This window comes from Grampus griseus, assembly GCF_964374135.1.
Source record: "Grampus griseus genome assembly, chromosome: 4".
In the NCBI taxonomy this organism is placed as follows: domain Eukaryota; kingdom Metazoa; phylum Chordata; class Mammalia; order Artiodactyla; family Delphinidae; genus Grampus; species Grampus griseus.
Window position 1 is genome coordinate 81,885,190 of NC_138997.1, and position 19,887 is coordinate 81,905,076.

Sequence of the window (19,887 nt, forward strand, 5' to 3'; positions counted from 1 at the left end):
AGATCAGCTCGGTGCTTTGCGACCACCTAGAGGGGTGGGATAGGGTGGGAGGGAGATGCAAGAGGGAGGGGATATGGGGATATATGTATACGTATAGCTGATTCACTTTGTTATAAAGCAGAAACTAGCACAACACTGTAAAGCAATTATACTCCAATAAAGATATTTAAAAAAAAAAAAGCAATCACTGAGAACCTAAAGGTGTGACAAATCCCTTTCTTTGAACTACTGGAGCCCAAGAGCGCTCTCTGAGAGCAAGAAGTACGCTTTCATCAAGGCTGACACATGAGCTATGCGTTCTGTCTGAAACAGCTCATCAGGTCCTCTTGCCTCCCTTCTGGGGGAGGCCTGCGCAACAATGGATACATCCATTCATGTCTCTTTTTAATGGAACCCCATTGCCTTTACCTGATTCCCCTTTTATTGTACAGGGCAAAGCAGGAGTGGGCAAACTGACTGGTGATAACCAGCACATGGCACTTGGAAAACAACTAGACGCTCTGGGAGTGCCGCCCCTCCCCCACTCCTATCAAGTATCGCCAAAAAATCAAACCCGAATGAGATCATGCTTCTCCATCTTCCATGTCACTTTACAGGAAACGTAAGGCACAGAAAAACATGTTAAATACATCATGAGGAGGCAATCAACAAGATTCAAAATGTGGGAAACGCTACAGGGCAAATGATTTGGTCGTTTGGAATAAATTAAAAAAGGAAGGAGAAGAGAAAAGAGATGAAGACTTTATAGATTAAAAGAGATTTTAAGAGACCTATCAACCAAATGCAGTAAGTGGATACTATTTGAATCCTGATTCAAGCAAAGAGTAAACAACATGTAGGAGACAAATGGGGAGATTTGCACACTGACTAGATAATTGATGATGTTAAGGAATTGTAAACATTTAAAAATGTGTGACAGTAGTGTGGTTGTGTGTGTGTATATGTGAGAGAGAGAGAGACAGAATATGTCCTTAACTTTTACAGATACATACTGAAATATTTACAGATACAATGACAGGTCTGGGATTTGCTTCAGAATTGTCCTGTAGAAGGATGGGGATTGTGGAAGATTTCGATGTAACGGGATTGGACATGAATGGGGGATTTGCTATAGCTGGGTGATGGGAACTTCGAGGCCCATTGTACAATTCTTTGTATAAGTTTGAAATTTTCCGCAAGTTTAAAAAGGAAAAGGTGCAAGTCAAATATCGAAATCACCGAAGGTTCTGAGCAGGTGTTTTTAAGCGGTGGTGTAGAATAAATTGGAGAAAGGGCAGCTGGGGAACTAACTGAATAAAAAAACTGATTTGGGGCTGGGTTACGCTGAACGCAATTTGAGGACATCTGAGTAGGAAAGTCCAAGGAGTCAGGTGGTAACATAGGGTCGGAACTTGGGAGAGAAGTCTGTGATCCTACACTTAGGACAATTACAGCCTTGAGCATAAAGACACTTTCAGAGGGTAGAGAATCGATGATTCCACCTCGGGGAATGAAACGACTTAGCGTTCAGAAGGAAAATATAAGGAAGCCTGCTGAACCAGCAAAGGAGATAATTAGCTCAAGCCTCCACCTAAAATTTACTTTTTTTTTTTTAACATCTTTATTGGGGTATAATTGCTTTACAATGGTGTTAGTTTCTGCTTTATAACAAAGTGAATCAGTTATACATATACATATGTTCCCATATCTCTTCCCTCTTGCGTCTCCCTCCCTCCCACCCTCCCTATCCCACCCCTCCAGGCGGTCACAAAGCACCGAGTCGATATCCCTGTGCCATGCGGCTGCTTCCCACTAGCTATCTACCTTACGTTTGGTAGTGTGTATATGTCCATGCCACTCTCTCGCTTTGTCACAGCTCGCCCTTCCCCCTCCCCATATCCTCAAGTCCATTCTCTAGTAGGTCTGTGTCTTTATTCCTGTCTTACCCCTAGGTTCTTCATGACATTTTTTTTTCTTAGATTCCATATATATGTGTTAGCATAGGGTATTTGTCTTTTTCTTTCTGACTTCACTCTGTATGACAGACTCTAGGTCTATCGACCTCATTACAAATAGCTCAGTTTAGTTTCTTTTTATGGCTGAGTAATATTCCATTGTATAAATGTGCCACATCTTTATCCATTCATCCGATGATGGGCATAACATTTACTTTTGATTTAGGAACCTTTATCAGATATGGAGCTACATTTCACTGTTGCCACCTAGAGATTTGTAAAAAAAAAATAGTTAAGGTGAAATAGTTCAGAACAATGTATTTTAAGAACACAGTTAGGCCTCATCATCTCTGTAAACTGCAACCCTAATTTCCCTTTGGAAGTTGCACAATGCTATTTTGAAATGGTTTCAAATGCTTATTTGACCTGGAGCTGGCTCTTTGGTCTGTGTGCCCAGCTCCATTCTGGACTAGGTTTGCACCAAACACCAAAGTGGCTTTCACTGGGCGCGAACGGGAAGTGGCCACTAGCTGTTCCGAAAATTTTAAATTCAGGGACCTACACAAGGAAGCCAAGGCAACAGAAACCAGATTCCCCAACAGTGCTCTCCACCCTGCTCACCCTGCGCTTATGTCCGAGGACCTCATCTCTCCAGGCAGCTGTCTTTCTCCTCCAGTGAGTCGAAGTTACCGCACTGTGCTTACATTGAGAAGTCTATCAAAGTGGCGTTATTTTAAACTTTGCTTCCCGTCTGCCCAAGAGTGTGACATCTTGCTTTCAATAGTTGGGTTACTCTACACAAAGTATGTTGGTAGCAAGAACAGGACAGAGGGATGATGCAGGAAAATGGCATTCAAACAGCCTCCCAGAGTCAAACTGTTTTGAACAAAAATGGTAGGAGTTTGAACTTGGTGTTCTTGAAAAAGACAAGTCCAAAAGGGGACATTACAGAGTGGTTTGCCCATATTTCAAATGCTTTACTATTGCAATGCAGCAATCTGATGTGTACATGTGATTTCCTCTGCTAGGCGAAGTTTGAGGTCACAAATCCTGTTTATTATCCGTATCCAGAAAAGTGCCTGACTCATAGCAAAATTCAAGCATGACTCAGTCAGTGGACATATGAACGAATGCACAAATAAGTCTCAGGATGTAGTCTTTTAGGAAGCAGAAATTATAAATATGATTTAGATGCCATTCTTTCAAAATCCCTTAAAAGGAGGGCATATTCACGTTTTCCGTCACTTAAAGCATTTATTTTTAAAACCATGTTTCCAGGGACTTCCCTGGTGGTGCAGTGGTTAAGAATCCGCCTGCCAATGCAGGGGACACGGGTTTGATCCCTGGTCCGAGAAGATCCCACATGCCAAGGAGCAAATGCGCCCGTATGCCACAACTACTGAGCCGGCGCTCTAGAGCCCGCAAGCCACAACTACTGAGCCCACGTGCCACAACTACTGAAGTCCGCGTGCCTAGAGCCCATACTCCATAAGAGAAGCCACCACAATGAGAAGCCCACAACGAAGAGTAGCCCCCGCTCGCCACAACTAAGAGAAAGCCCGCGTGCAGCAATGAAGACCCAACGCGGCCAAAAATAAACAAATGAATTTAAAAAATTTAAAACCATGTTTCTAATGTCAAGAAATAACAATACCGTCCCTTAATAGCATGATGATTGAGTTAAACCGATGAGCTAATGACAGCTACTGCCAATGTTGCTTAGAGGAAAGAATAAAGGTGTTTATTTCATAGAGACACCGTGAGGAAAAATAAATAAAACAGTTGGCTTGCATTTCCTCCTGCAAGTCAGTCTCTCAGACTTAATTTGGAATTTATTCTTTCTAGGCACCAAGAGAAAATGGGCTGCCACCTCTACACTCAAACTGGACAGTCTTCCCCAAGCAGTTTAGATATGAGAAGGCAGAGGGGGCTGCTACACGGCGCTCCGTCCCCACCACTGCCTTCCTCCCCTGCAGAACATTTCCTGGCGTCTGCATGTCACGTGGTTCTGTCTTCCTCATCCCCAATTTCAGCACCCCTCCCTTCAGGCTGCAAGGTAAGGCAGGATAGGAACACATCTTCGGTAAAAAGCGTTTTTCCCCCATCTCAGATGTTAGGTCTTGTAAGAGGGCTAGTTAAGCATTCTGCCAAAGAGAACTGCCAATGATTTATGATTGCTGATGGTGCCCTTAATGGATTTTTATATAATTTAAAGACCTGCAGCATGATATGACCTCAGAGACCATTTAGTAAAGTCTATTTTAAAAATGACAAAATTATCACCCAAAGTCCACAGTTTACATTAGTATTCACTCTTGGTGTTGTATATTCTATGGATTAGGACAAATGTATAATGACATGTATTCACTATTACAGTATCACGCAGAAAATTTTTTTTACTGCCATAAAAATCCTCTGTGCTCTGCCTATTCATGTCTCCTTCCCCCTTGACCCCTGGCAATTCATTGACCTTTTTCTTGTTTCCACAGTTTGGATGATAATGATGTGTTAACTATAGGTCCATCAATAGTAACAAATGCACCACTCTGGTGGGGTGTCGATAATGGGGAGGCTGTGCATGGGGTGGGGGCAGGGTGGGTACGGGATATCTTTGTACCTTCCTTCAATTTTGCTGTGAACCTAGCACTGCCCTAAAAAAACCCAAAGTCTTAAAAAATAACAAAATGGAGACTTTGACAGGCTAAGTGACCTGACTAAGGTCACAGAGCTGGCTCCCTGTGGACCAAGACTAGAATGCAGGGTCCTCATGGTGCAAGCTTTATGCACCACACGTTGCTACCCTGCATCCCGCAATAACAAGAAAAAGTCAAGAAATACTTACTGGAGGATCTCCTCTAGGTCCAACTGAATCACCCACTCACATGAGGGAAGTGGGGCAGGTCCTGAAGTTTACATCTGGGTTCTGTTTTCACCATCTCCCCACCTCCGTCCAGGACTGCACACACACACCCCAGTGCCTCCAGGCTTTTGCTAATGCTGTGCTCTGTGCCTGGAAGACTTCCTCCTCCGTCTCCAGCTGCTACTTGCCCCTGAAGGTGAAGCTTCCTCTGGGCAGAATGAATCCCTCTCTCACAATCCTCAACTCTGAGTACTTTGCAGATAACTCAATTATAGAACGTGTTAAGTACTGTAGTTACTTATCAGCCCTCCAATTAGACCCTGAGCTCCATCAAGCAGGACTGGATCTTAATTACATTCGCATTTCCAGAAACAAACTCTGTGATGGGGTACAATTTATGTGCTCACAAAAATGTAGAGAGGACACAAATCTAAAGTTTCTCTTTCCCAGAGTACACTTTAAGGCTAGAAAACAAAAATAAATACAGCTTTTACAATGAAGCAGCTGATAGAATATATTGAATATTGTACATTTAGGAGATCTGGTAGGGGACAAACTATGTATCACTCGGATATACAAATATTCTTTCCTTTACATTAGAAACATGATTGTCAATGGTACTGTCATTTTTCATTGTTCTGAAACTGTTAATAACATTTAAGTTAGTAAGAGTATAGGCAATCATTTGCTTTAAAAATAAAAAATCACACAAGATATATAAAGTATATAAAGAACAGTTTGGTCCTCAGTCATGGGTTCTCAATGGGAGTCATTTTGGAAGGTTTTAAGGCCATCAGTTATGAGAAGGCGCAGATTAAATAATGAACCTGGAGAAGCCTAGTTTTAGATTGTGATCACATTAAGAACAAGGCAAAAAAAATCAAGGTCAGGCAGTCACTGTTTTAGAGTCCTTGCTGCTTTAGGACCAAAACTACATTGAATTGTGTTAAAGCAAAAAACTACAATAATCTACTTTGCAAGTTTCAAATAACCAATTATTTCATTCAAGATTTAAAGAGATAAAGTGAATGTTAACACAGTGAACAAAGATGGTTAAGCTCTTTTTTCCTAGCACATACACAATGTATAATGGTGCATTATTAGAATTAAAGTTTTAGATCAAAAAACTATCTTTTTAAAGTATCTTTTGCTCTACTTTATAGGTTCCTGTGAATTGTATTTTCCCTAAACACAACATTTGATCTGTTCATCTATTTTACTTTATAAGCAATTGACAGAAATGTAAATATACATATATGTAGAAGTGGCTATCTTTTACATAGGACAGCCCAGAATTTAGTAATACGTATAGGCTTTCTGGCTGTTTTACTTACACATAAAATGAATTTTAGAGAAGAAACATATTTGGTATTTATTCTAATGAAAGCATATTAATTACAGTATATTTTTGAAGGTTATTTTTAAAATCTTCATTTTTTATGATTTTTTTTTTTTTGCGGTACGCGGGCCTCTCGCCGTTGCGGCCTCTCCCGTTGCGGAGCACAGGCTCCAGACGCGCAGGCTCAGCGGCCATGGCTCACGGGCCCAGCCGCTCCGTGGCATGTGGGATCCTCCCGGACCGGGGCATGAACCCATGTCCCCTGCATCGGCAGGCGGACTCTCAACCACTGCGCCACCAGGGAAGCCCCAAAATCTTCATTTTTTAAGTTCGGATGATGCTCAACCTTTTAACAGGAATGGTGGTTTGTTAGATTTGACCATCTTTCTTTATTACCCTTAAAGTTCGAACATAAAACAAGAAGGAATGTATGTCTATTAAAAAAATATGAATACTTGTAGCAATAGTTTAAATTATTTAGCCCACGAAAACATTGCTTAAGAAATCAAGTTCAGCTTAATTGTAGGGAAATGTAATTAGGCCCAAGGCTGGGATAGTTTACTCTCCTTTTGGCTGCAGGTTATACTTTTGTGGCTGGAAAAAATGTTCTTCAATAGCACTGACTAGTTCATTTAGTTCTTTCTTCAGCTGGTCGGGATCACTGCAAAATAAAGGGGAAAAAAAATTCCAGGTCAGTGGATTATTCCAAAGCATATTTTAAAGATTCCTCACATAGATCAGTTAACATTGATATTTACCCTTAAGCGGAGGGCTAAATCAGACAAAACAGAACTCCAGTTACTTAAGCATGGGAACACATCTGTGATGTAGACAAAAAACTCATGTGACAATATTCATATTTTCCGCAAAGGCCTTCCTGAGGTCTCTACTATAAACAAAAGCACCCCTTTGCACTTCTCATAAGAATTTTTAAGAAACACAATTTGTAGCCTAGCATCCCTAAAAGTTCTGTCTGTACCTAACAGTGCAGAGAAAACTTTCATGACTTCAGCTGTCATTAAATCCTGCTGAACTTTTACAAATGACATGGCTGGCAAGTCTTTGGTCACCCAGGATATGAATGTTCTTGATCCTGTTTGTCTTCAAACTATTGGGAGCTCGGCTACAGCCTCCTGTGTCAGGCCTTCCCAGGATGGAAGAGATGGGGAGCCTCCTAGTGGGCCTGCTGGTCACTCACCCGGAACTCAGACCCTGAGACCTCCTGTTTATTATTATTTTTTTAACATCTTTATTGGAGTATAATTGCTTTACAATGGTGTATTAGTTTCTGCTGTATAACAAAGTGAATCAGCTATACACATACATATATCCCCATATCTCCTCCCTCTGCCGTCTCCCTCCCACCCTCCCTACCCCACCCCTCTAGGTGGACACAAAGCACCGAGCTGATCTCCCTGTGCTACGTGGCTGCTTTTTATTCTACTTTGGGAACAAAAGGGTCACAACTAAAGTATAAACAAAAATCCTGGGAACTAGATCCCTTTAAGGAAACCAAGTTTTCAAGCATGTGGAAAACACTCATTTATGTGCAAACAATTGGAAGGTTGGTAACAGATAAAACAGACTTGTAATTAGACAGGTGTCTAATTTATGTGGCAGCCTTACATATCAGGTTACTAGCATGAGGTGAGTTACTATAAGTACTTAAAACCAAAAAGCTCAATAGAAAAACAAAAATCCTTCAATTCAAACTTTTAATACTTCATACTTGACCACCTTTAATATATGCAAACTTAACTTTAACGGAAAGGGCAATCTTTGTAATTAGTTAATATCATTTTTGCATTGTAACAGTTAACCAGTACAACTAAAACAATCCATTTTATTACCGACATTAATTCTGGCTGTACTACTTACTAGCTGTGTGCCCTTGGGCAAGTGAGTCAACCTTTCAAAGGCCCAGATTCCTCATCTGTAAAACTGAGATAAAGACTATTTTCTCAAGAGAGTTGTCATATAGATTGAGATAAATTATAGAAAGCAATTAGCACAGAACCTGGCCCAAAAACCTCAATAGATGTAGCTGTCATTATAATTACTTTTACCCCCCCATTGGTAACATATTTCGTAATTATGCTTCATAAATATATATGAATTACACAAGTCTTTTCTTTTCCTTCTCCATAAATGTGCTTTGAAGAAAATAAGAGTTCTCAGGAAGGCACACTGACTAATAATTACTGGGGGTTTTTTTAATATAAATTTCTTTCTTCCTTTCTTTATTTTTGGCTGAGTTGGGTCTTTGTTGCTGCACGCGGGCTTTCTCTAGTTGTGGCGAGAGGGGGCTACTCTTCATTGTGGCGCGCGGGCCTTTCATCGCGGTGGCTTCTCTTGTTGCGGAGCACGGGCTCTAGGCGTGCGGGCTTCAGTAGTTGTGGCTCGTGGGCTCTAGAGCGCAGGCTCAGTAGTCGTGGCGCATGGGCTTAGTTGCTCTGCAGCATGTGGGATCTTCCCGGACCAGGGCTCGAACCCATGTCCCCTGCATTGGCAGGCGGATTCTTAACCACTACGCCACCAGGGAAGCCCTTATTGGTTTTCTTAAAACAATATACATAAAACAAAACTCATCAATGAATTTACTATATATCCCCTGCTGGTTTTGTTTCTCCGTTAGAACCTTGCTTGAGACTATTACCTAAATCTTGAGATAATAAGAGAGTGTCCTCGTTCTTAGGAGTTGAGTATTGAAGTCTGCAACTTATTTTCAAATGGCTGAGAAAACAAATAAACCAACCCAAATATATAATATTGATATGTATGGTGAGTGAGAGCAAATATTGCAAAATGTTAGCAACTGCTGAAACTAGGTTAGGGTAGGCAAACTATGGCTTGCAGCCTGTTTGTGTAAATAAAGTTTCATTGGAACACAGCCACACCTATTCTTTTATGTCTGTGGCAGCTTTCCGGCTACAACAGCAGAGCTGAGTGGTTATAACAAGGGCTATATGGTCTGTAATCCCTAAAATAGTTACTGTTTGGCTCTTTACAGAAAAAGTTTGTCAACCCCTAGTCTATGTGAGGAGTTTGTGGGTATTCACTACATTATTTCTACATTTCTATAGGTTTGAAAATTTTCACAATAAAAAGTTGAACAAAACTAAAGACATCAAGGGAGTTCCCTGGCAGTCCAGTGGTTAGGACTCTGTGCTTTCACTGCCGATTGCGCAGGTTTGATCCCTGGTTGGGGAACTAAGATCCCACAAGCTGTGCGACACAGCCAAAAAGAAAACCCCAAAACAAAAAACAAACAAAAAACAACAACTAAAGACATCAACCCCAACAAAAATAGTTTTTAAAAGCAGGACTTATATTTGAAAAAGATTTTCTATTCAAAAGGGTTAGTGGGGGCTTCCCTGGTGGTGCAGTGGTTGAGAGCTCCGCCTGCTGATGCAGGGGACATGGGTTCGTGCCCCAGTCTGGGAAGATCCCACATGCCGTGGAGCAGCTGGGCCCGTGAGCCATGGCCGCTCAGCCTGCGTGTCCGGAGTCTGTGCTCCGCAACGGGAGAGGCCACAGCAGTGAGAGGCCCGCGTACCGCAAAAAAAAAAAAGGGTTAGTGGGTTACGGAATTCCATGAATGAATGAAATTCATGATATAAAATATATTAATAATATTTAATGTTAACAGAAAGTAAGGAAACCTTAGCCATGGCTTTATTGCTGTTGTGTGTTAGTTATGCTCATGCCTTGCTTGAGCCTTGACAGCATATCTATGGGCTGACCTAGTGCCTAATGTTTCATTTAATAAATGGGAGTAACATTTCAATGACTATAATAAAAGGACAAATTTTCAAAGTATTTTCAGCAATTTAGAAACTAATATTTGAATTTAAGTCCACTCAATAAGCCATGTGAAAAATGTAAATACCACAGATCCTTAAACAGTAAGTTGTATTGTTATTATAAAAGAAAGTTTTCTAAAATATTACACATATTTTCACAGGACAATGAAAAGGAAAGAAATATATAGAGAAAATAGATCTTTAAATTGGACTTATGTCCATTTGTTTTCAAAAGAATGAGATACAGAAATATGAAAGCACTAAGTGAGAATGAGTATTATTCAGAAGAAGATTCAGGGCTGATTTGGGTGTGGCTTGCTATTTCCTTTATGATAAAGTCCCCAACAGGTGACTATTCTGAGTTCTTGTATCCATGTTTTATAGTTTTGTTTTGTTTTAATATTTCTTGCGTTGCTATCAGCCCTCACTTCTTCATGCCTAAGGAAAGTCCAACTGTAAGAAATCTTCCCTGCCCCTCTAATCTGCTACATTTAATCTGCTATTAGCTCACTGATTTAAGATGCTCAGAAAATTTCCTCTGCTCTTATTTCCACATAATGTAAATTTGGTCCACAAGCCAGAAAAACGCTATGGACAAACTTTGGAGTGTATGTGCCATTACTACCTAGGCCTGTGCCGTCTACTACAGTAGCCACTAGCCACACGTGGCTACGGTGCAATTGAGATGTGGTTAGTTCAACAGAGGAACTGAATTTTTCATTTCATTTAAGTTAATTAATTGAAATTCAAATTTGAAAACTAGCACTTGATTCAGTTATTGGAAAACTTAAGTATGTTTCCAACAACTTGGGTGTCAAAATCTACTTTTTCAACTGTAAATTTTAGGAACTCTAAATACAGATTAAGAGGACCTCCCTGGTGGTCCAGTGGCTAAGACTCCGCGCTCCCAATGCAAGGGGCCTGGGTTTGATCCCTGGTCGGGGAACTAGAACCCACATGCCGCAACAAAAGATCCTGCATGCCGCAATGAAGATCTCGCAAGCCGCAACTAAGACTCAGCACAGCCAAATAAATAAATATTACCCAAAACATTTTAAGTATTTCCAGAAAAATATAGCATTCGAATTTGAGACGTGTGGTAAGTGTAAAATATTGTATGGATTTTGAAGACTTAGTGTGAAAAAAATTTTTTTAAATACCTCATTAATAATTTTTATAGTGATTACATGTTGCAACGTTAATACTTAAAATACTTAGTTAAATAAATATATTATGTTTCTTTTCACTATTTAAAATTGTGTCTAGGAGAAAATTTCAAGTTGCATATGTGGCTCACATTTTATTCCTGTTGGACAGCACTGACTTAATTCACTTAAAAAAAAATTTCCTGATATTTAAAAAATTATTTTTATTTTTTGGCTGCGCTGGGTCTTTGTTGCTGCACACGGGCTTTCTCTAGTTGTGGTGAGCGGGGGCTACTCTTTGTTGCGGTGCGCGGGATTCTCATTGAGGTGGCTTCTCTTGTTGTGGAGCATGGGCTCTAGGCACACGGGCTTCAGTAGTTGTGGCATGTGGGCTAGTAGTTGTGGCTTGCGGGCTCTAGAGCGCAGGCTCAGTAGTTGTGGCGCACGGGCTTAGTTGCTCTGCAGCATGTGGGATCCTCCCTGACCAGGGCTCGAACTCCTGTCCCCTGCATTGGCAGGAGGATTCTTAACCACTGTGCCACCAGGGAAGTCCCAAATTTCCTGATTTTGAACTGTATTCTGAATAGAGAAATGATAGCTAAGTGACTGTTAAATAGGCGTGTAATATGACATTTACACGTACTAGCTACATGTACCACGGCTGATAAAGTTCAAAATGTTACAGGTGTTGGAAAGTGACCAACTCAAACCCTTTACCAAGGTCACAAAGCACGACCCTGAAGCTACCAGACCATCAGCTCTTTGGTGGACTCTCTGTGTGGCTCTTCATCTGCCCCAAGGCCCAGCGTGACTTACACACAATAGGTGCTCAAAGATATTTGTTGAATGGACGTGTAATGCATTTTAATTTACTGTATCAGAGACATGGAGAAAAAGAAAAAGTCATCGGTGTCAGCCTCAAATATAAAGTACTAAAAAAAGGAAATTTAATTATTATTACTGAAATTAGGAATGAAATTTTCCCATACAGGGAAATTTGGGGTAGAAGGAAATAACCAAGTAGGAAGTAAGCATTCTTGTCCCTAGACGCTTCAAGGGGCTGTTAATATCACAATAGTGCTGCAGGTTCTGAAACAACATTCCCAATTAAACTACATATTGGAAAGATAAAATATTTTACTTAGCATCTGAATAGAATTTAGGAAGTTTAGGGAATAAAAATCACAGCAGGTGCCATCCATAGCATACCTATTTCCAGGGGGGGCGCACAGTTCCGAATAGTACTTGATTTTGGGCTCTGTCCCACTGGTCCGAATGGTGGCCACACCTCCATTAGCAAAGGTAAAGGTGATCATTTGACTGCTTTTACTAGTAGGGAGAACCTAGGAATTAATTTACACGTTATAAATTTAAGTAGTAACATCAGCTGTTCTTACCTAACTAACACTTTCCCCTGAATAAGCAAGAAAGTAAATGCAAAACAAAGAAGAAAAGAACATTTTTGAGGAAATCAGAAAATGTACTCTGTATAAATGAAACAAATAATAATAATAAGGCAATTTGTGAAAATTAACTTTGTATATTACTTTTTACCTCCATGGTTCTATTAAAGCTACTAAAGTTTTACTAAAATTGAAACACATCACTTTCACAAGAAATTGCTTTAAACCGATTAATAATGCATTACCAAAACCCCACAAAACACTAGGCTTATTTCACTTTCAAGGGCTTCTGATAGATGTATTCTTAGCTGATTGCTCTCCAAACTCCACTAAAATGACTGAAGCATTAAAATCAAAAACCACACAAGGGCAAAGAGGCAGCAGCAGTTGAGGGGGTTGCCAACTAATCGTGGCAGTCAGAAACCAGGTGGAGGGCAGAGGTGACCTGATGGAACACAGAAGAATGTCCTCGGAGCCCCTGTAGCAGGCAGATAAGAACCGAGTCGGCATGTTCTGCAGGGCCCTAGTAAAGCTCACTACCTAGCGCACCTGGTACAGCAAAGGGCAGGCGTGAGACAAAGAAGCTATTAGATCCTCCCAAATCCCCACCTTCTGCCCACGTGGTCAACCAACCACCTCATCAGGAGATGGATTAAATCTCTGGTGTAACTGAACCAGAAGGGCTCAGAAGCTGGGGACACTGGGCACCATGGAGGGCAGGGCATGGAGAAAACTTAGAGTAAGTCAGAGTCTGCACACTGAATGCTCAAACCCCTCCTCCCAGGTCCGCAGCACCTTTCCACCACTTCTGGGGCCTCAGCATCCCAGTTTATTACCCTCAGGCAGGAGATTAGGGTGAGAGTGAGGCGTCCCCAGGAGACCTTGAGGGAAATAAAGACAATACAGAAGAAACAAGATCTACATTTTAAAAAAGTTATAATTAATATCCTTAAGAGAGGTAAGATATAATACACATGAAACAAGAATAAGATGTTACTTTCAATAAATTAGAGAAAAAGAGCTGAAATGTTCAAAGAAGCATTGAAAGTTAATGTTGAGGTAATCTCCCCAAAAGTAGGAAAGAAGGATATAGATGGACAGTGGGAAAAAAGAAACACGGAAAGTAGAACATCACTCCAGGAGAGTCAGCATCTAAGAACCTGTCAAGAAGGACTTGTCAAGAAGGTGAGAACAGAAAATGCAAGGGAAGAGGTTACTTGAAAAACAACCATCCAGCGTCCTTCTTTGACAAAAATCAAGAGAATTTCTCAGAACTGAAAGAAATGACTCCGTAGATCAACAAAGACCAACCAAGTATCCAGAAAAATGAATGAAAAGAGACCCATACTAAAAGCATATCACTGAAATTTTAGAACCCCAAGTTTAGCGGAAAGTTCCTAACGTCTTCCCATGGAGAAAAAAACAAATGGCACGGAAAGGACTGAATGAGTATGGTGTTCTCATCCCTGAATGCAGCACACAGCAGGTCCCAACTATTTCCTGAGTGAATGAATGATGGATGCTCAACAGCTTTACAAATACAGAGCAATGCTTTCCAAACTGTGAGTCAATAAAGCATGAGGGTAGAGTAAGACATTTTCAGACCTAAACACCTCCAAAGATTTACCTGTCATTCATTTCTTCTTAGGAAGCTACTAGAGGATGTGATTTAGGAAGATAAATATAAAAAGAGGAAATCATGGGGTCCAGGAGCAAGGGACCCACCCCCAGAGAGTGGTGAAAGGGCATTCCCAGGATGACAGCTGGGCGTTCAACCCAGAGAGCAGAAGGCTCTCCACAGAGGAAGGGACCAGGAGGGAGGCCATTGGAAACAAGATGGAACCAACAGTCCAGGTCAAAAACCCTACTGAGCCGTACTTGAAGGATGTGGGAAGAACTGGTGAGGGCTACATAGAAATCCATGCAAATGAAAGAACAAAGCAGCTATCAATTAAAGGAAAAGTAATTCTTTATACAAATTAAGGGGAACCTAATCATAGTATACTACTTAACTAAGCAAAAAACAATAGTTACCAGTCATAATAATACAAGCATGGAATCTGATGTCACCAAGAGTTGTGGTATAAATGTACTGTAAGGACAGGGGAGAAGAGTCGTGAATGCTGGAAGTGTAAGAACTAAATCCCTATCTCCATAATAGAAAATTAATAAAGTCTAACACTGATAAGTCATAGTATTACCACATGAGCACACTGTTTAGAAATCTGGTGGTAAATACCAGGAGAAAGAACTAAGAGGGAAGGTGGTTGTCTTGGCACATGGAAATGAGATGGCAGGAGTTGGAACTGCCATGTTTAATCATAACCCTTTTAATAATATTTGCCTTTAAAAACATATTGTGTGCAGATGTAAATTAAAAAATATAACAAGGTGAATATCAAAGCAAATGGGAGACTGGGATTGAAATATATACACTAATATGTATAAAAGTTATAACTAATAAGAACCTGCTGTATAAAAAAATAAATAAAATTCAAAAATTAAAAAAAAAAAGGCAAATGTCCAATATCTCATAAGGATATTCTTACTGTCCTTCCTCTACCCCCCTGCCATAGTTAGCAATACTCTTCTGCCACATTTGAGCCTTCTTTTGACTCCAGTGGGGGAATCTACATGGTAGGAAGAATGCAAACTCATGCTTTACAGCGAACAACTCCTATATATTCAGAGAACAGGGTAAAACTAAGGAGGAAGCAAGCAGTGGTTCTCAAAGTTGGACCAGTAGCATTAGCATCAGCAGGGAACTTATTAGAAAGGCAAATAAGGGGTGGGCTGCAGGACTCAGTGTTTTAACCTGGCCACCAGGTGATTCTGATGCTTTTTCAAGTTCAACTGCTGAAAGAGAGGAAAAGCTGCGTTTGGAATCAGAAGACCCAGATTCTATCCCTAGTATCACCAATTAGCTGTGTGACCACAGGCAGGTCTTACACTTCTGAGTACAGTCGTCCCTCGGTACCCATGGAGGTTTGGTTCCATGAGCCCCCCACAGATACCAAAATTCACGGATACTCAAGTCCATTAAACAGTGTAGTACAATCGACCCTCGGTATCCGCGGATGTGAAACCCTCAGATGATGAGGGACGACTGTATCGATTTCCTGCTGTATTAAATGACAGCATTGGCTTAGATGACTAGCGAGAACCCCTTCAGTTTCAGCTCATGATTTTTAACTATCTGTATATTTTGATAGCTTATTTATAATAATGCCTAAAATCAGCTTCAATTAATTATATGATTAAGTTGAGCTATTCAAAGTATAGTCAAAAAGTAAATAGAGACGAGTTTAATTGATAAAAGACATTACTTACAGCTTTTTTATCAGGTTGGCTATCATCATAGCCAGTTGTAAGGTCCCTAATACCGGAAATTTCAAATTTGCCACAAGTTTTTGGATAATTATTCTTCCCATCGTAGTTTCTAAGGTTTTCAAATAATTTTTTAATAGTGCCTTGATCGTGGCAGATAAAATACGAAGCTTTGGTGATATGGTAGCCATACCTATCAATACAAACACAATTACATGCAAAATGAGGAACAAATAATTCTGCACAGTGTACACTGAACATGTATCAACCAGTATATTCTAAAACAAATAACCGCGACTAATTTCAAAGGAATAATTCAGCATTAAAAAAGAGGTTCAGGGCTTCCCTGGTGGCGCAGTGGTTGAGAGTCCGCCTGCCGACGCAGGGGACACGGGTTCGTGCCCCGGTCAGGGAAGATCCCACGTGCCGCGGAGCGGCTGGGCCCGTGAGCCATGGCCACTGAGCCTGCGCGTCTGGAGCCTGTGCTCTGCAACGGGAGAGGCCACAACAGTGAGAGGTCCACGTACCCCCCGCCAAAAAAAAAAAAAAAAAAAAAAAGAGGTCCAATTTTATAAAAGAGGTCCAACAATCTACCCCAGGGATCGCTGAACTGCTCTGTGGCCCTCAGCCTGTATTTCTAAGTAAAAGTTTCTCTATTGGAACGTAGCCATGCCATGCCCATTACCTTATGTATTGTGTCTGGCTGCTTTTGCACTACAAAGACACTGGTGAATAATTGCTTTAAAGACTAAACATGTTTTGTGAACACATGTGTCTTTTTTGACATTGGACACTTAAAAATCACATTCTTCCCTTAGCCATTTCTGCAACTAATGTTCTCATTTGTTAAGAATCAATGTCATCATGAAGGGTAACTACTATTAAGTAGTTAAATATCAAAAGGAAAAGGTGATCCCTTATTTAGTTTTTATAGGCAATAGAATTCATAGCCAAAGTAAGGACATCAGAAAGAATATTAGTATCTCATGCATAAGAACGGAGTAAAACATTAAAAAATATTACTACATGTGGGGATAACATGTAAACTGTATTTGTTGCGATCATTTCACAATATAGATATACATTGAATCACTGTGTTGCACAACTGAAATGAAAAAAACATTACTTCAATTTAACAGTCAATAGAAACTTACTCAACATAGATGGCCTTTAGCTGCTGAGACAAAGACAAATTCTTGGTTGCTAGAAAGCTGGCCAACTCTGCACTTATGACGGCGGCACTGACTCCATCTTTGTCCAGAACGAAAGGGCAGCACATATATCCTGCAGAAACACGTGTCATACACACACCCTGAGGAGTAGGTCCCTTTACACACTGTGAGTGCCCACATCTATATGCTCCCGGTCTACTGCATAAGAGGTTGTCAGTATGTAAATGCTTCTCATTCATCACCATTACATTTAAGAATCTAGGCCAGCGCCTAGCACATAGCAGGCCTTCAAGAAGTATTTGCTGAGATACAAACTACTATATATAAAATAGCTAAGATACAAGGATGTATTGGACAACGCAGGGAGTGTAGCCGATACTTTATAATAACTATAACTGGAGTATAATCTATAGAAACATTGAATCACTATGTTGTACACATGAAATTAATATAATATTGTAATTCAACTATGCTTTAATTTCAAAAAAGAAAAGAAAAAGTATTTGTTGAATAACCTGTAAGGAGAGTCTCCCTCCTAGACAAACTATACTCATTTTCCAGGTGTAGACCAAATCCCTCTGGCTGAAACACAAAACTGCTTCCAATTGTTCTAGTCAATGCTTATTCTGTCTTCTCTGAATCCCCAGTTATATGATTCATCTTGACACCTAGCCTATACTCTTTTGTGTGGTTGCTAACTAGATCTATATAAACTGCTGTAGGCTAAGGTCAGTGTCATCCATTTCTTTCAGAGTCAGTGTGCAAGTGATATGCAATAAATATTTGATAAACAAATATAAGAAAATCTTTTTTTTTTTTTAATAAAAAGCTATAGTCAGGCCAGGATTGCAGTTCTGAGAGCATAAGAGCAAAAGTTGAGCTCTTACACTTCATTCAATGAATTAGTTCAATGATGAGCCTGTGTCTATGTTGCAGGGAATGTATGAACTAGAAGAGTATGTATTATATAATAAGCATGATGTACAACAACTTTTATTAAACAAAGAGCTAAAACATCCCCAGCCCAAACATCTGCATTTCACATTTCTATTGCTAGCTCTCCTCTTTTGCTCATTGATAGTGATCATTTAAGACAAGTGTTTTTCCATCAGCCTGGCTGGTTCTTTCAGGTGACAGTCACTCTGATGAAAGTCCCACAACCATGCCTTCTCCTTTCTTCTGGACAGATCTCTGCAGAGCACTCTATGAGGGGGAGTGAACTATATTTGGCCTGTATATCAATACCATAGGGAGGAAATATCGTAACTCCCCAGATAGGAGGATTCTGAAGCTACTACAGCCGTGTACAGAACATCACTGCTCACAATTATCTGGGCAAAGGATTCACTTCCTGACATGAATGGCTTGGTTATTTGTGAGATATTCTTTTCAGCTAAAAAAATCTGTGATGCCAACTTTGGGGTAGGACAGTTCAGCATTTGCCGAGCATCACAGAAGAAAAACAAACTGTGTGTTCCTGTTTCACAGTTAATCTTTTGAACCCAAATCCAAATCCACATCTTTGCCCATTTATTTGCATTCTATAAATTAACTGATCCCAGGATCATCATGATCAACTCTTACCAATAGCTTCTTCAAAAGCAAATAAGACATTTTTCCCCTGGTCTATTAGCTGTTTGGCTCGGTTTCCCATCCACTTAAAGCCAGTTAATGTTTCCTAAAAGGATAATCCAAGAGAGAAAGAAATGCCTTAGACCTTCTACAGAGCAAAAGAAAGGGAAAAGAGCAACTCTCACAAACACCTTACCTCGAAGTGAAAGCCCTCCTTTAAGGCAATGGCCTGCAGGATTTTGGAGGAGACGGTGCTGGACAACATATATGTGTCTTTGAGGGCGCTGTGATCTTGGTTCTTTTCTTTCCAAGAAGTAAAGAGCCACCAGCCCAAGAGGGCCCCCAACTCATTGCCTGAAAACACTTTCCATTCACCACTGTAAGAAAAAACAACCTATGTACAGCAGTGATCTCAAGAGAGATCACTTAATTGTGAGTAACAATTAAGGACAGAACAATTAAGCCAAACAAGGTTCAAAGTAGCCTCTGCAGGACTGTTCTTATTATTCTTGTTTAAATAATAGGCCAGAAGCGTGACTGCCACTCCACAAACATACGAGCAGCTACCGTGTCTCAGCCTGTTCGCCTAGACAAACATCCTGTCTTTGAAGAGCGTACAAAATAAGTACATCAGCGATGACACACAAATGCTTTTATCTCAGTCTTTGGCAAACGCTTTGGTTTTAAACGTAACAGAAACATGCTAGCAAGATGCCCCCTAAGGACTTCCCTGGTGTTGCAGTGGTTAAGAATCCACCTGCCAATGCAGGGGACATAGGTTTGAGCCCTGGTCTGGGAAGATACCACATGCCGCGGAGCAACTAAGCCTGTGCACCACAACTACTGAGCCTGTGCTCCACAACAAGAGAAGCCACTGCAATGAGAAGACCACGCACTGCAACAAAGAGTAGCCCCCGCTCTCAGCAACTAGAGAAAGGCCCGTGCGCAGCAACGAAGACCCAATGCAGCCAAAAATAAATAAATAAATATATATTTTTAAAAAAAGATGCCCCCCCCAAGTATAATAGTTTGCATATCTCAATTTTCCGCTCAGCTTTGCTGATTCTGAGAGAGAGAGACTGCTTAGCATTCCTTAAGATCCGGCGCAGTATTCACACAGTCAGGACACCAGAGAACAGGCTTGCAGCTTACATCCCTGTCTGTAGGTGGCTACAAGTACACCTCACATTTCAGCATGTAGCACCTTAGCTTAAATTTCTAAAACCTGATATAGAATTGAATCTGTTTTGTTATAATCGAAAATCCTAACCCTTTGACAGCACCCCACCGTCTCCCAAACATCACATAGGCTGTTTGACACCCAAAACTGCT

The 19,887-nt window shown here is 40.6% G+C and overlaps 1 protein-coding gene across 1 annotated transcript in view; it reads right to left on the reverse strand.

Annotated features, from left to right (window-relative positions):
• Positions 1–5,282: 5,282 nt before the first annotated feature.
• PGM2 (phosphoglucomutase 2) overlaps positions 5,283–19,887 on the reverse strand; it is a 34,751-nt gene continuing 20,146 nt past the window's right edge. Inside the window, exons 9-14 of the mRNA XM_082652924.1 lie at positions 18,752–18,932; positions 18,568–18,661; positions 16,966–17,095; positions 15,815–16,004; positions 12,291–12,424; positions 5,283–6,794 (exon numbers count right to left, since the gene is read on the reverse strand). Of these exons, the coding sequence (XP_082509050.1) occupies positions 6,692–6,794; positions 12,291–12,424; positions 15,815–16,004; positions 16,966–17,095; positions 18,568–18,661; positions 18,752–18,932 (832 nt within the window). The 3' untranslated portion in view covers positions 5,283–6,691. The remainder of the gene's footprint in view (positions 6,795–12,290; positions 12,425–15,814; positions 16,005–16,965; positions 17,096–18,567; positions 18,662–18,751; positions 18,933–19,887) is intronic.